Below are 15,428 nucleotides of genomic sequence, written 5' to 3' on the forward strand. Positions count from 1 at the left end.
TTTTGCTCTATGCAGTGTATTTCTATTTTTCATTAACTCCTATTCATTACAACTGTGAGGGCTCTTCTCAGAAATGTCTGGAATTCTGGAGGTTTTCAGTTTTTGGATTTATGGATCATGGGTACTCAACTTGTATTGCAAAATCTGCAAGGGTTACATATAGAGACAAGCACTAATCCAACAATAACAAAATATCAAGCACGTGGGATATTCTTAAAAGGTAGTGGATTCGGCCCAATACATCACTGGTAAAGCCCACCCAACCACTGACCACATCTACATGAAACACTATCATAGGAAACCAGCATCCATCATCAAAGATCCTCACCACCCAGGTCACGCTCTCTTCTCACTACTGCCGTCAGGTAGAAGGTATGAGAGCCTCAGGACTCGCACCACCAGGTTCAAGAACAGTTACTACATCTCACCTATCGCTTGCCCCATCATTGAAATGTTCCTACAACCAATGATCTCACTTTAAGGACTCTTTATCTCATTATCTCATGTACACATTATTTTTAGTTATTTATTTATATTTGCATTTGCACAGTTTGTTGTCTTCTGCACTCTGGTTGATCTTTCATTGATCCTATTACAGTTACTATTCTATAGATTTGCTGAGTATGCCCACAGGAAAATGAATCTTAGGGTTGTATATGGTGTCTTATAAGTACTTTGATAATAAATTTTACTTTGTACTTTGAACCTTATTCTAGCTTTATGTTTCTGTATTTCTAGCTGTGTCTTTATTGTAAGATTATTTTTGGTCTTAGAAGAAAAGCTGGAGTTAAATTGTTACAGAAATGATTGAGTGTAATATCTGTTGGTTCAATACAGTATATTTTTTGGCAATTTTTAGTGAAATAGTAAAATAAAATTGCAACATTTTTGGACATTATCAAACTCTGAAGCTGCATTTCTTTCGTTGTAGCTTTCTCAAAATGGTTCTATTATGTGACCATGCCAATGCCAGCATCTACTTTTACTCTCGCTGTTGGATTCTGGCTTGAAGTGAAACATGAACACATCTTTGAATCCCACTTGCAAAGTTCATTATCCTCATCTTCAAACTTTATAAATAAAAACCCCAGGTTTGTATTTTAGTTTCCTACAATTAAATTACACTCAAGTCTCTTTAATGGAAAATATGGGATACTTCCTTCATATATTGCTTAGATATCAACATGGATATTTTGTTACATTGTTAGGGAAAGGAGTAAAAGTGTTATAATATAACTGTGTGTGGCAGTAGTTTACACCTTTTTGACTAAAAAAATTAAAACTTCAAAATTGATTAGTTAGGGCGAGGTATGAATTTGAAAGAAAAAGTGCCCTGATCTTCACTTCTGTTGCTGTTCTTCATTCCTTCTCAATACTTTTCTCATACTTCTTAGGTCCCTGAACATGGTAACTCAAAATTCTGAGTTATCCACTCTCACAACTCTTTATTTGAATCCTTTGATTGTGAATTCTGGTCTACCCAAAATTCAGTTACAGATTGAAATTTTGTTTATAGTGATTGTTGTTACATCTCAAGTGATTAACACAGTAAAACATGCTCCCCTGTTTCATGCTCTCCTTTGTTGTCTACCTCCATAATGTTGCCCTTACGTGTTTCTAACATAACCATGCATTTTCACCACAACTTTCTGTGATTCATATAGATTTTCTTGTCCTTCGGTTGTGGGCATAGTTGGCAAGGCCAGCGTTTATTATCCATCCCTATTTGCACCTTGAATTGACTGGTTTGATAGCCATTTCTGAAGGCAGCTGAGAATCAACCATGTACATGGGACTAGTGTCATGTAAGGACCAGGGTAAGAATGGAAGATATCCTTCCCTGAAAGACACAATTCAGAAAGTTAAGTTTTTACACCAGTCCAGTAAATTTGTGAACACCATTACTACTGCTCACTTTTTATTCCAAATTGATTTAGTTTAAACTCTCCACTTGCCCAGATGGTTTTAATACAAAATTTATGGGTACAGCAGCCAACCCCTATGTCACTGCAATTCCACTTAATTGAACACAAATTTTCATAATGTGTTTCCATTTTCTTTTCATTTTGTATATTGGTCCTGGGTGACGTTGCCCAGAGGCGTGCAGTGTTTCTCCATTTGCTTGTCCACACCTGTGGTCTTCATGATTAGCAGCTCAACTGCCTCTCCAACAGAAGAATTTTCTCCACTGCATATTTGGGAATTCAAGGCAATTGTCTCAGGCTTCATCATGAAGTCTGCATCCTGCCACTCCTTTCGGTCTCCTCCATCAAAGTATACTCAGGCTTCAGTGGTCGGTATAGACCTTTTGTGTCATGTTTAATCTGGAGCTGACTTTAAAACCCCATACCTCACCTTGTTGATTTCCTTTGTGAGTAATTTGACTGCCCTACAACTGATTTTCAGTGCTATTATTCAGCTTCTGAATAATTTAAAAATATTGTTTAGTATTATTTCTTTTTATATATTATGTCATCTTGCATCCTTTTTTACTTCTAGTGTTTCCAAGGCAACCTGTGATCATCCAGCCTATCCATGTCGTTTCCAAAATCCTCTTGCCCAAGTCCAGGATTGTATTCCTCACCGAGTCTTTGCTCCAGATTGTCTGAATTTACGAAGCCAGGAGTTTCTGCTTCCTCTGTTAGCTCCGTGCCTTTCTGCGGCTTGTCGTATTCTGGGCACTCATCCTTTCTGCAGGGTCGATGTATTGGTTGTTCCTGCTGGCTTTTCTAGTCTGGGAATGGCTAGGTAAGTTTAGTTCTGCCATAACCTAATTGCTGTTAAGTCTCTCTGCTGTTTTTTTTTATTTTTGTCTTAAAAATTGAATTTAAATTATTTATACTGACTGCCATCTCCGGCAAATTTCAGCTCATAATTAATTGTTTTTTATTTTAAAATTCATAAAGCACTTTCGATATTACAGAAATCATTGGATAAAGAATTCTACAAGGTTTGTCATACTTGCTTTCAGTTCAATCATGAGAGTATCTCTGAGCGTGTTCAATGAAAGTTGATGAGTTCCAGTAATGACTTGAAGTAAATTGGTTTATTGTTCTCATATGTATCATGGTACGATTAAAAGCTTTGTTCCGCATGCCATTCATAACAATATTTTCATCACATCAGTGCATTGAGGCAGTACACAGGTAAAACAATAACAGAATGCAGATTAAAGTCATAGTTATAGAGAAAATGTAATGCAGGTATACAATTATGTTCAAGGCCATAATGAGGTAGATTGTGAGGTCAAGAATCCACCTTATCATACAAAGGGACCAATCGGTAGTTTTATAACAGCAGGATAGAAGCTGTCCTTGAAACTTTCAGGCTTCTGTATTTTCTGTCCAATGGGAGGAGGGAGAAGACAGAAATAAACTGTTTTTGTATGATATTAAAAATGTGTTGCAATCATTCCAATAAGCTACTTACTTAATGGCTATTTTTTAATCTAATTATAATTGATCTATTAGTGCTTAATGTGGATGTTTAATGAAAAGTGGTAAAAGAATGCTGTAAACTGGAAGAGCTTTTTGTGTAAAAAAAATGATAGCCTTTATCATTAGTCACAGCAGATCTTTTATATGAGCATTTTGATTTTCAAAAATTTACTGATTAACTTGCACATCACATTTCCAAAGCTGGTCAGTTATATCTGACCATTGACAAAGAATGATTAAGGCTCTTTCAGAGAACAACACCACCATCTTCTCTCTTTTCCTCTTTTTAAATGCCAGTAATTTTGCATTTGCTTTTATTTCAGAGTTTCATTCTGTCACCAGATATCAATTACTGTTTCAAGTGTTTATTGATCTGGTCTACAATGAAAACCTGCCTTTGGTTAACAGGAAATTGGAGATAACTTAAATGGGAAGATAAGATAATTAGGGTGCTGTTCTCAAATCTTCCATCCAGTGGATTAAAGATCAAATTTTCAACTCATTCAGTTATCCTGTGGTCTACACAAGAATACTACATGAAATTCCCAGAATACATTTTCTGACTGTTAAGCAGTGGATTGCCCAGGTTTATCAATCTGAATGCCTTTTAATGGAGCTCCTACACAAAGTAGGAGTGGCTGAGAAGTACCTTAGGATGACTGGAAAGCAGTTCAGTTCTTGAAAACCTGTCCAATTACTGTGCTAACTATTTGTATATGTCACTTCTTATCTGTCCATCATCTTTTATGCTCCTCCCCTTCCTTTTCTTCCATGGTCTTCTGTCAGATTCTCTCCTATCAGATTCCCCCTTCTCTAACCCTTTATCCCTTTCACCAATCAACTTCCCAACTCTTCACTTCACCTCCTCCCCCTCACGGTTTTACCTATCACTTGCCACCTTGTACTTCTTCCTCACCCTTCCCCACCTTCTGACTCCTTCTCTCTTACTTTCTGGTCTCGGCTCGAAACAGTGACTGCACTCTTTTCCATAGATGCTTCCTGGCTTGCTGAGTTCCTCCAACATTTTGTGTGTGTGGCTTGGATTTCCAGCATCTGAAGATTTCCTCCTGTTTGTGAAACTATTTGTATATATTTTCCCAGTCTTTGTTTTCTTTTTGGTTACTATTTTGTTGTCCTGGAGTAATAGGTCAGTTTTAGAATTATACTCTCGCTCTGTCCCAGGACTGCAGCAATATGGTCAAAATGCATGTCTCGACTTGGGGTAATTATTGCTGAAGTTATAAAAAGTATTTCTGAAGGCTGTAGAAGGCCGAGAGTACCCAGTTTTATTTATGTGGCTGAGGTCAGTATGTAGGTGCAGTACACTATAGGGAAGTCCCTTTTCCCTTTGCTTTGACTACAGCAACAATATTCTTCTGTTGTAGTAGGATTTAGTTTTACCGTGGAGTTTAGCTGCTGGTGCTGAGTTAAATGTTTATTGGTCAATATCTGTACTAGAATTTAAATATGTTTTCTTGGCTGACCCTTGAGATTCACTTAATGGTTCGGCTCTATTCAGATCTTACTGCATTTTCTGATGTTTAAATATTATTCCCAATACAGGAAGGTTGACTTGGCTCACATGCAATTAATGTATTTAACCTAGAAACTAGAGACACCGTCTCCCATGGAACAGTCTAATATTCAGAATTAGGTTTAATATCACTGGGATATATCATGAAATTTGTTGTTCTGCGGCAGTAGTACATTGCAATACATGATAATAAAAAAGCTATAAATTACAATAGGAAGAATTTATATAAAAGTGAATAAATAAGTAGTGCAAAAAGAGAGAAAAAATAGTGTTCATGAGTTCATTATCCATTCAGTAATCTGATGGCGGAGGGGAAGAAGCTGTTCCTGTATCTTTGATTGTGTACCTTTAGGCTCCTGTACCACCTCCTTGATGGTAGCAATGAGAAGAAGATATGTCCTGGATGGTGGGGGTCCTTGATGATGTATGCCACCATTTTGAGGCGTTGTCTTTTGAAGTTGCCCTTGATGCTGGGGAGGCTTGTGCCCAATAATGGAGCTGGCTGCGTTTACAACTTTCTGCAGCTTTTTACAATTCTGTGCAGAGGCCCCTTCATACCAGGTGGCGATGCAGCCAGTTCAAATGCTCTCCACAGTACATCTGTAGAAATTTGCGACTCTTTGACGACAGATCAAATCTCCGCAAACTCTTAATGAAATGTAGCTGTTGTCATGTCTTCTTTGTCATGACATCAATATGTTGAGCCCAGGATAGTTCCACAGAGGATGACACCCAGGACCTTGAAATTACTCACCATTTCCTCTGATAATCCCTTGATGAAGGCTGGTGTGTGCTTCCTTGACTTCCCCTTCCTGAAATCCACAATCAATTCCTTGGTCTTACTGATGTTGCATACAAGGTTGTTGTTGTGACACCACTCAACCAGCTGATCTATCTTGCTCCTGTGTCATCAGCAAATTTACAGATGGCATGTGCCTAGTCACACAGTTGTGGGTATAAAGAGAGCAGAGCAGTGGGCTAAGCACATACCCTTGAGGTGCGCCAGTATTGATTATCAGCGAGGAGGAGATGTCATTTCCAATCCACATTAACTGGGGGCTCCTGGTGAGGAAGTAAAGGATCCAGTTAGGCAAATTGTGATAGGAAAATTGCAGTGGGTCCAGGTTCTTGCATAGGCAGGAACTGATATTGGCCATGACCAAACTCTCAACGCAATTTATCACAGTAGATGTGAGTACAATTGGGTGATAGTCACTGGGGCAGCTCACCCTGCTATTCTTGGGTACTGGTATGATTGTCATGCTTTGAGGCAGGTGGGAACAATGAGGTTGAAGATATCTTTGAACACTCCTGCCAGTTGGTTGGCACAGGTTTTCAGTGTCCTACCAGGTACACTATCAGGGCCTGATACCTTGCGAGGGTTCACCCCCTTGAAAGACGTGCCACACTGCCTTCAAGACAGAGATCACAAGGTTACCAGCTGCTGCAGGGATTTGTACAGGTGTAGTTTCATTTTCCCTTTCAAAGTGTGCGTAAAAGGAGTTGAGCTCATCTGGGAGTGAAGCATCACAGCCATTCATGATTTTAGGTTTCACTTTGTAGGAAGTAATGACCTGAAAACCCTGGTCAGCAAAAGCTGATGTGCATCCATTTCCAGCTCTAACTTTAATTTGTTGTCTTTTCACTCTTAAAATTCCTTCCATAGAGAATACCTGGACTTGTATAGTGCTGGATTACCAGTCTTATATGCCACATCTAGCCCTCAGCAAACTTTGAATCTCCTGGTTCATCCATGGCTTTTATTTTGCATATGTCTGCAATGTTTTTGAAGGCACATAGTTATTCACACAGGTCTTAATGAAGTCGGTGGTGACTGTGGTGTATTCATTGTTTTGAAGATGAGCCCTTGAATGTTGTCCATTCCACCAACTCAAAGCAGTCCTGTAAGCACTCCTTCATCTCCCTTGACCATACCTTCTTGGTCCTCACTATCTGTGCTGCCATCTTGAGTCATTGCCTATATGCTGGAAATCGAAGTACATCCAGGTGATGGGACTTCCCAAAGTGTGGGTGTGAGATGTCTCAGTAAGCAGTGGTATAACAGTGGTCAAGTGTGTTGGCTCCTCTGGTTCCAAAGATGATATGTTAGCATTAGTTGTACAGAGACTTCTTCAAGCTAGCCTGGTTGAAATACTCCGCAATGATAAGGAAGGCATCTGTATGCCCTGTTTCATGACTGTTGATCATGGTGCTCAGCTCCTCCAGTGCCTGCCTGATGTTGGCCTGGGGTGGAATGTACACTGCTACCAGGATGATGGTAGAAAACTTCCTTGGCAGATAAAATGGACCACATTGAATCGCTAGATATTCCAGGTTGGGTGAGCAGCATTGAGACAGAATCGCTATGTATATGCACTGGAATGAGTTAATCACTGATGTCCCTCTGATACTGCAAGCTTGTTCTGAGGTCTTCATTTTTAATTTCCTGAGACTGTGCATTCACCAGCAGGATAGCTGGGAGTGGGGGTTCCAAAGCCTCTGTGTTTCAAGTGTACCTGCAGACCGGCTCGTCTTTTTCTTAAAGAGGAACTGCGCTCACGCCCTGAGTCTGCCGTCCGGGATCATCCAATTTTGAGTATTGATAGATTTTAAAGAATGTCTTAAAATAATGTTGTTGACTGAAGTACCCATGGCTCTGTGTATGGATTTCAGCAGCAGTAGTCCTGAATGGAATATTTGATGATTCTCATCAGAGCTGCTTGCTTATTTCCACTTATCGGCACCATGTTAGATTAGCTAAAGGAAATGTCAAGTGTCGTCCTAAACTAATGTTCTTAGAGAGAAGCTAATGTATATCTGTTTAATTTTTGATTCTGATATATTTTTAGAAATTTATTCAAATTTAGATGAAGCTAAATTTTCCCAACAAAACACCCCATGGTGCGCATCATTTTGCATCAAATTTTGGATCAGTTCAGTTAGTTTAACTATTTTAGGTATTGACTAATATTTTATTATTATACAAAATACTTTTAAAAAAACTAGCATTAACTAACATGTTTTGTCAGAGATTTTCAGAGAAATTCAGTGGTGTCCAGGTGTTTTGACAGCGAGTCATCCTGCAGGTGCAGATTAGTGGCTATTGAAACTTTCCTTGGACTTTGCACACGAGATTGCCGTTGCAAGTAAGTGTGCAAATCTCTTTGCTCACTGAAGTGGATGGACAGAACTGTGCCAGGCCAAAGGGATGTACTTCATGCTCCTGAGGCTTAGCAATATAATTTGTGATGGCGGAATAGCTCATTCAATTTTTACTATGTAAATTGAAAGATTTTGATTAATCAGAGAATTGCCTTTTCTGATTGTCTGCTGATGACTGTGGTGTTCCGCAGGGGTCGGTGCTGGGACTGCTTCTTTTCATGTTATATCTCATTGATCTGGATGATGGGATTGATAGCTTTGTGGCCAAGTTTGTGAACAATACAAAAGTAGGTGGAAGGGCACGTAGTGTTGATGCAGAAGATTAGGAGAATGGGCAGAGAAGTGGAAGTTGGAATGCAATGCAGGGGTGTGTATGGTTATGAATTTGGGAGAATGAATAAAGGCATAGACTATTTTCTAAATGGAGCAAACTCAGAAATCAGGGGTGCAAAAGGACTTAAGAACCTCATGCAGCATTCCCTGTAGGTGAGTCAGTGATAAGGAAGGCAGATACAATGGTAGTATTCATTTCAAGAGGATAAGAATACAAGAGCAAGGAAGTAATGCTGAGGCTTTATAAGGCGTTGGTCAAACTATGCTTGGAATATTGTGAGCGGTTTTGGGCCTCTTATCTAAGAAAGATGAGCCGCCATTGGAGAGAGTCCAGAGGAGGTTTACAAGAAAGATTCAGCGAAAGAAAGTGTTAACATTTGAGAAGCATGTGATGGCTCTGAGCCAGTACTCCTGGACTTCAGGAGAATGGTGGAGGGGAGAATGTTATTGATTAAGAGGGTGGTGAATCTGTGGAATTCATTGCCATGGAGGCCATGTTATTCAATATATTTAAAGAGGAGTTTGATAGGTTCTTGACTAGCAAGAGCTTTGAAGGTTATGGGGAGGAAGCAGGAGAATGGACTTGAAAGGGATAATAAAATCAGCTATGATGGAATAATCATCTGGCACCGGACCAGATTGAAAAGGTCAGGGTGGAGAGGAGCAAGCCGGTTCAGATCGCTGCTCAAAGCAGAGGAACCTGAAGTTCGGATGGCAAATTATGTGTCGGGCCAGATTGAAAAGGCCGAAGTGCTTGGGTTCGAAGTGAGGTGCGGGCTGACTAAGATCACTGCCCCATGATGTTTACTCAGCTCTTCGCTGAACTACGGTTCTCGGACTTCAGTTCAGGAACACCATTTGCTTGCGGTTACTGATGCATGATATTTGTTTAGTTACGCATTGGTAGTTTGACGGTCTTTTTTTATGGGTTATTTTATTTTATTTTCTTATGGACGTGATGCGATTTTTTAAATTCTCTGCACACTGAGTGTTAGTCTTTTTCTCATATATATGGAGTTTGCTTTTGGGTTGCTTTGTTTGAAGGTTGAATAATGTATGCATACTTTAATAATGTACTTTGAACTTGAAAATTATAATGAAAATGAAGATTTGGAGGATGCAATCATTGATAGCATTGTATGAACACGGTCCTTTATCTTGACTAGGTAATTGCTTTGATTTTGTCCATTTGTAGGTAATTGAAAGAAAGTGGTGGCATGTACTAGATGAATTCCTCCATTGAAAACTGTCAGGAGTTACTACACAGGTTTATAGTGATAGTGTTCCAATTTGTTCTGTGTTCCATTTAAGTACATAATAATACCTTTATAACTATTTCCATGAAATGTTGGCTAATTGAGGCAGCCACTTAATTGGGCCGAAGTGTACTGGTCCCAATGTGTCCTAATTAAATGAAATCCACTGTATTTTAAAATTAGATTAGATTAGATTCAACTTTATTGTCGTTTTGCCGAGTACAGATACAAAGCCAATGAAATGCAATTAGCATCTAACCAGAAGTGCAAAAGAATAGTGTTATTTACAAAATAACTGCGAATAAAAAGTAAGTGCTACAATACAAATATAAAAGTACTGAGACAGTACAATATGGGTGCAATACTGCTTAACGCTGTGATGTGAGGTTCAGCAAGGTCACAGCCTCAGGGAAGAAGCTCTCCTTGAGCCTGCTGGTGCTCCTGTAGCGCCTACCAGATGGGAGGAGAGTAAAATGATGAATAGATTGTTAATACTGGTGAATTTGGGAATGCTAGAGCATTACATGGAGTAAGTAATCATTGGGACAGTGCATCGCCTCTATTGGAACAGGCGTACAAGAATTTTTTTTGCTGCAGCTATGCGGGGTTTTAAACATACATGAGAATTAGTGCAGTTTTGGTCACCGTATCCAAGGAATGATATAATTGTCTTGCTGGCAATACACAAATGTTTGATTTAAGGTGCAGTATGTATGGATATATTAAAAAAACTGAGGTGCTATTGTGTACAATAGGTGGAGAAAAATGAGAGGTGACCTATTTAAAATATATAAGATTTGGACAAGGGCTGACATGGTTAGGTACTAAGAAACTTTTATTTCCTTTCTGAAACAGCCCACAGCTGGTTGGGAGGAAGGGAGTGATTGTGCATAGTATCAGGGTAGAACTATTTTGGACTGAATGAGGGGAAAAAATCTTTTTTGCTCAAAGGATTGTAACTCTGAAGTCCTGCACTTTAGAGGGCAACACAAGTTCAGTCATTGAATTTTTACAAGGCTGAGAATGATGATGGTTGAATGTTGGTAAAGGGAAATGGAAATTAGATGGGAAAGCTGATTTGAGATAATCAGCCTTTATCTTGCTGAACAGTGTGCAGACTTGAAAGACTGTGTAGCCTCTTCATAGGCTTTCATGGTTTATTAGACATATTCGGAATACATTCAGTAATTCCTTTGATTTGTGTTTTGAAACCAAACAGCAACAAGCATTTTTGCTTTACAAACCTATTTCTTTAACAATTACACCACTTTATTGCACTTTCATTTATTCACAGCTTCACATTTACATTGACAAGATTAATGGGGAAAAAAGCCTGAAATTTAAATTTTTCTCATAGAGCTTTGATGCTCCCATTCTGAGAATCCATCTGTTATTCAGGAAAACCCTGTGTCTTTGAAGATGTTCCTTGTGGCAGTATATGGTTGGCTGTCTGTTCAGTAGAGGCAGTGGCCAGTGCTGTCATCAGTGACAGTATGACCGTCATCGTCTGACACAATGAACAACCATCACTGTTTAGCAACGTTTGAGCTTGTGCAGAAGCATTGGATAAATGTTCTGTTAACAGATTAAACACAAATTAATATTGTTACTCAAGTTTTCAGCTCTGTCTAGCTTAATACATTTGTTGTTGCTATTGAGCGCTGTCGAGTTGTCGTCGACTCATGGCGACCCTGTGGCGAGTGCAGTTGTCCATAGGGTTTTCGTGGCAAGGTACAAAAGTAGATCGCTGGAGTTTCTTCCAAGCAGATACTGCTGCTGCTCAGGTTGGGACGTGGCTGGATTTGAACCCGGGACCATCCACCTTGAAGTCCAGTGCTGACGCCACTATACCATTACAATACTTCCCTGGTTCCCTGAATCAAGATATGTACTTTGGCAAATTATAATATTTACAACTTTTCTCAGCACGTGGACAGAATGTTGATATGAAGAATTAATAATGCATCTACTTGTAGCTCTGTTTTGCACTGTTAATATCTTTTGTGTAACAGTTGCATACATCTCCACCTCAGAGTAAAAGAAGTTTATACTACTAATTCTCTATCGAGACTTATTTATTACAAACATTTGTATTTCTCTCTTTATAACCTACTTGCAATAAACCCTTTCAGTGAGAGCCTGTTGAGTCATATCTTGGTGCATGGCCTGATCTAATGTTATTTTGTGAATTATGTAGTGGCCCATCTGCTCTCTCTGAATGCAGATTCAGGGTTTGTCAGTAACTAGAAGTGAAAACAGCATAAGATTTAGGCTTTGTTGGTATCACAGCACTTCCCTGTAAATGACATTTAAATTGTTGAATCTGTTTCCTGTAGTTCTTTGTTTAGTTTGGTGGCTGAAGAGCCACAGAACTCAGGGTTATGGATGATTTGCTTCCACCAGTTCCGTGTGCACTGAGGTGACATGAAGGCCAATGTGGGAACTGCATACTCTGCCACGGTTGGAGCAGGAAGATTTGATGGAGATGGTGAACAGGTGGATGACCGAGTTTGGGAGTTGATGCTCTCTTTCCACCGTCCATCCTTCCAAGGCAGAAAGAGAGCACTTTCTCTTGAAGTAGGAACCAGAGGTTCCTAATGCCACCCTAAACATTCCTCCCCCGTTTTGAGTCAAAATAAACCAGGGATTCCCAGCATTCAGTCTTTTAAGAAAACTTTGAGAACATTCTTGAATTATTTTGTCTGTCTACTTGCTAATCTGTTGCCCAGACAGGTCTGTTTTGGGAATCCAATGTCAGACATGGAGTTATCTGTCCTACCCGTGGAACTCGCTCTCTGAATGAGCACAAGTAAAAGCATTATCTGAGAACTGTTGGGTGATCTCGGTTCTGGAATGGAGGCAATTTAGATTGAATGTCCTCCATCTGAATTGTAGATTACTTCCATTTCAGCAGAAAACTTGTTGGAGGTGAGGTGCAGCATTGCAGCAAGAAAGATTAAAAAGAGTGAGAATGGTGTTGGGAAGATGATACCAGCCGGCATCAAGCTTGCATATATGTTGACTCACTGGTTTAAAATAAATGTTTTGCGCACCACACAAAATGTTGGAGGAACTGAGACAACATGTATTGAGAGAAATAAAGACTTGACATTTTGGTCTGAGACCATTTTGGCTGAGATCTCAGCCCAAAACATCGCCTGACCTGTTGAGTTCTTCCAGCATTTTGTGTGTGTTACTCTGGAGGTCTGGCATCTGCAGAATATCTTGTGTTTATCGTTTGCATTTCATTGTGAGACAAGTACACAATGGTGATGAACTTCAGAGGGCAGCAAGATTTGAAGATAATGCTCGTGGTCCTTGTCAATTGATTGACAAGTCAAAAGGTTTTGAAAGGACAAAAATGGCCATGTATAGTGGCTGATGCTGATCCTGCATTTCTGGAGGTGTTGGCACATGTTAAAATATTTGCCTATTGTAATGTTAAATGATTGAAATCTGCTCTGTATTTTGACATTTGACCACTCATCAGGTGAGGAAAATCCTGGTAATGACTTCCCCTGTGGTAGACAGGGAAGTCTATTGTGGTTCCTGCAATTACATTTGTTGCTGTACTTGTAGATCACAATTATGGTGCATTTGAGATCCTCTGCTCCAGATGCAAGAGATAAAGTTGTGGAAATAATACTAAGTTCCTAATGGTCAGAACAGACTGTGTCTTTCCTGAGGTTGGTTTCTCAGTTGGCATGTAGCCCAGACACTGAAGGACCTACCTATCTGAGGACCAAGAACAGAGGTGAACACAGAGGGAGTCAGCACACGTAACTCCATTGAAAAGAATCGTATCTGTTTCAGACTTGTTGCCATCAAACTCTCACATGTCAGCAGGGTGATATATCTGTAGAATGAATTCAGCATGCAAGGAGGCCAATTGGCCCAATTAGTTTCTGCAATCTTCCAGTTTCAGGTGCTACCTCTGAAACTAAAGTGTGGATGTTGGAAAGATTTTTGCCAGGGCCTTCGCAATTTCCTTGCCTAATCAGTCAGCCACTTCAATTTTTTAAGTAATTCAATAGTTCTATTTAATATCAGAGAAAATTATACAATATACAACCTGAAATTCTTGTTCTTTACAGACATCCACAAAACAGAAGAGTGCCCCAAAAGAGTAAGTGATAGTAAAGCCCTAAAGCCCGCCCTGCTTTCCTCTCCTGTCCACAAGCAGCAGCAAAGCAATAACCCTCCCCTTTCCCCACTTACTATTGGAAGCATCAGCGCCCTCCACCCACCAAGCAAGCAATAGCAAAGCCCCCAGACCATGATCTGCAGAATAACAAAAACTACTATTCACCCAACAACTCAACATACCACTGTGTGTGTCTCTTTCTCTCCCTCTTCCTCTCCCTCTCTATCTCTCCCCCTCTCCCCACTCCCTCTCCCCTTCATTCCTCTCCCCTCCTCCCCTCTCTCTCTCTCTTCCCCACCCCCAACAAAAAGGGAACAGAGAGGTGTCACCCTTTCACAGCGAGAGCGGAGACATAAACAAACAACTCGCTGATTTGCAAAGATGAGATATGCTGTGTCCCTTTTTTTTTCAAGTCCTTTGTTTTGAGAATTGGCACCAAGCTCTCCCCCAGCAATGAGAGAGAGAAAGAGAGTGTGATTCACCAAGTACAGAGCCCCTGACCGCCATTCTGCTGAGCCTGATGTTCCGTTTTCTCCCATGGCATTTCAGTCAGCAGCACTGGCTTAGAGTCGGCTTGCCCACAGGGCCGCGAAGCCTGGGAACTCCCAAGGCACGCTCGTCTTCTGGGCCACACGCTTGGGATTTTGAGAAGTGGCTAGTCATGAGCCCTCGGGAGCAGGTCCCACCACTGCAAAGAACTGAAATCTGAGTGTAATTCTAGCTCAGGGTCTCTGTCAGAACTCCATCCACCTTGAAAAAGAGAAAGAGAGACATTAAAAGAAATTAAGGTGTTTCTGTAGGTGAGTTTGAAGGAGTTGCTGTTAAGCAACATTGTAGTTCCGCCCTTTGAATGATTTATCCACTGTAAGTGCATTTAGCTTTATCAGTCACTCCTCTTTATCAGTTTCTACCCCATTCAGAACCTTAGTTACATTTTCATTTGCTGCGATTCCAGCAGCTTCATTTTCCTTAAAGCTGGTATCAAGTATCCTCTTAGTACCTTAATCTTGAAATGAGCATCCGTGAATGAATTTTCTTTCGGGCCTCTGTTCAGTCCCATCTCTGCTCTTGCTATTCTTTTCCTCTTTCCATGCCTTTAGTATATTTTTAGATTCATTTTTATACTTGCTTCCTGATTTACTCATACCTATTCTTTGCCTGCCTTATTTCTTTTTTAATCTGTCTCTGACTTTCCTGCAACCAACCTGGCTCTCAGTTGTGTTACTACCTCGGCATCTTTACATCTCTATTTTTTCCTGTTCTGTTTTACTTTCTATCTTCTTGGAGATCTCGCTTTAATTTCTTTTCCCTTCTCCTTCATAGATTGTAAAAGAAAGCTGGTAGCTCTTTGACTTTGCCATGTTCTATCTATACATAAATTTGCACTTCACACATTGTTTGTGAAGTATTGTGGGATGTTTCTGAGAGAGGTATTTTATTGGCATTCACTGCTTGATCAAAATAATACTGGGATAGGCCAGATGAAATGGCAGGCACTGTGCAGCTTTTTAAAATTAAGATCCATGGTTATGAATGGTCCTTCAAAAGACTATGTTATGTTT

At 40.0% G+C, this 15,428-nt stretch overlaps 1 protein-coding gene across 8 annotated transcripts in view; it reads left to right on the forward strand.

The window, feature by feature from the left end:
- The window catches only part of aopep (aminopeptidase O (putative)), a 213,228-nt gene that overhangs the window by 19,743 nt on the left and 178,057 nt on the right, over window positions 1-15,428 (forward strand). For all 8 annotated transcript variants that reach the window (XM_059969857.1, XM_059969858.1, XM_059969861.1 and 5 more), the window contains exons 4-5: window positions 932-1,091; window positions 2,500-2,748. In XM_059969857.1, the coding sequence (XP_059825840.1) occupies window positions 932-1,091; window positions 2,500-2,748 (409 nt within the window). The remainder of the gene's footprint in view (window positions 1-931; window positions 1,092-2,499; window positions 2,749-15,428) is intronic.

Source organism: Hypanus sabinus, chromosome 5, assembly GCF_030144855.1.
Source record: "Hypanus sabinus isolate sHypSab1 chromosome 5, sHypSab1.hap1, whole genome shotgun sequence".
Classification (NCBI taxonomy): Eukaryota; Metazoa; Chordata; class Chondrichthyes; order Myliobatiformes; family Dasyatidae; genus Hypanus; species Hypanus sabinus.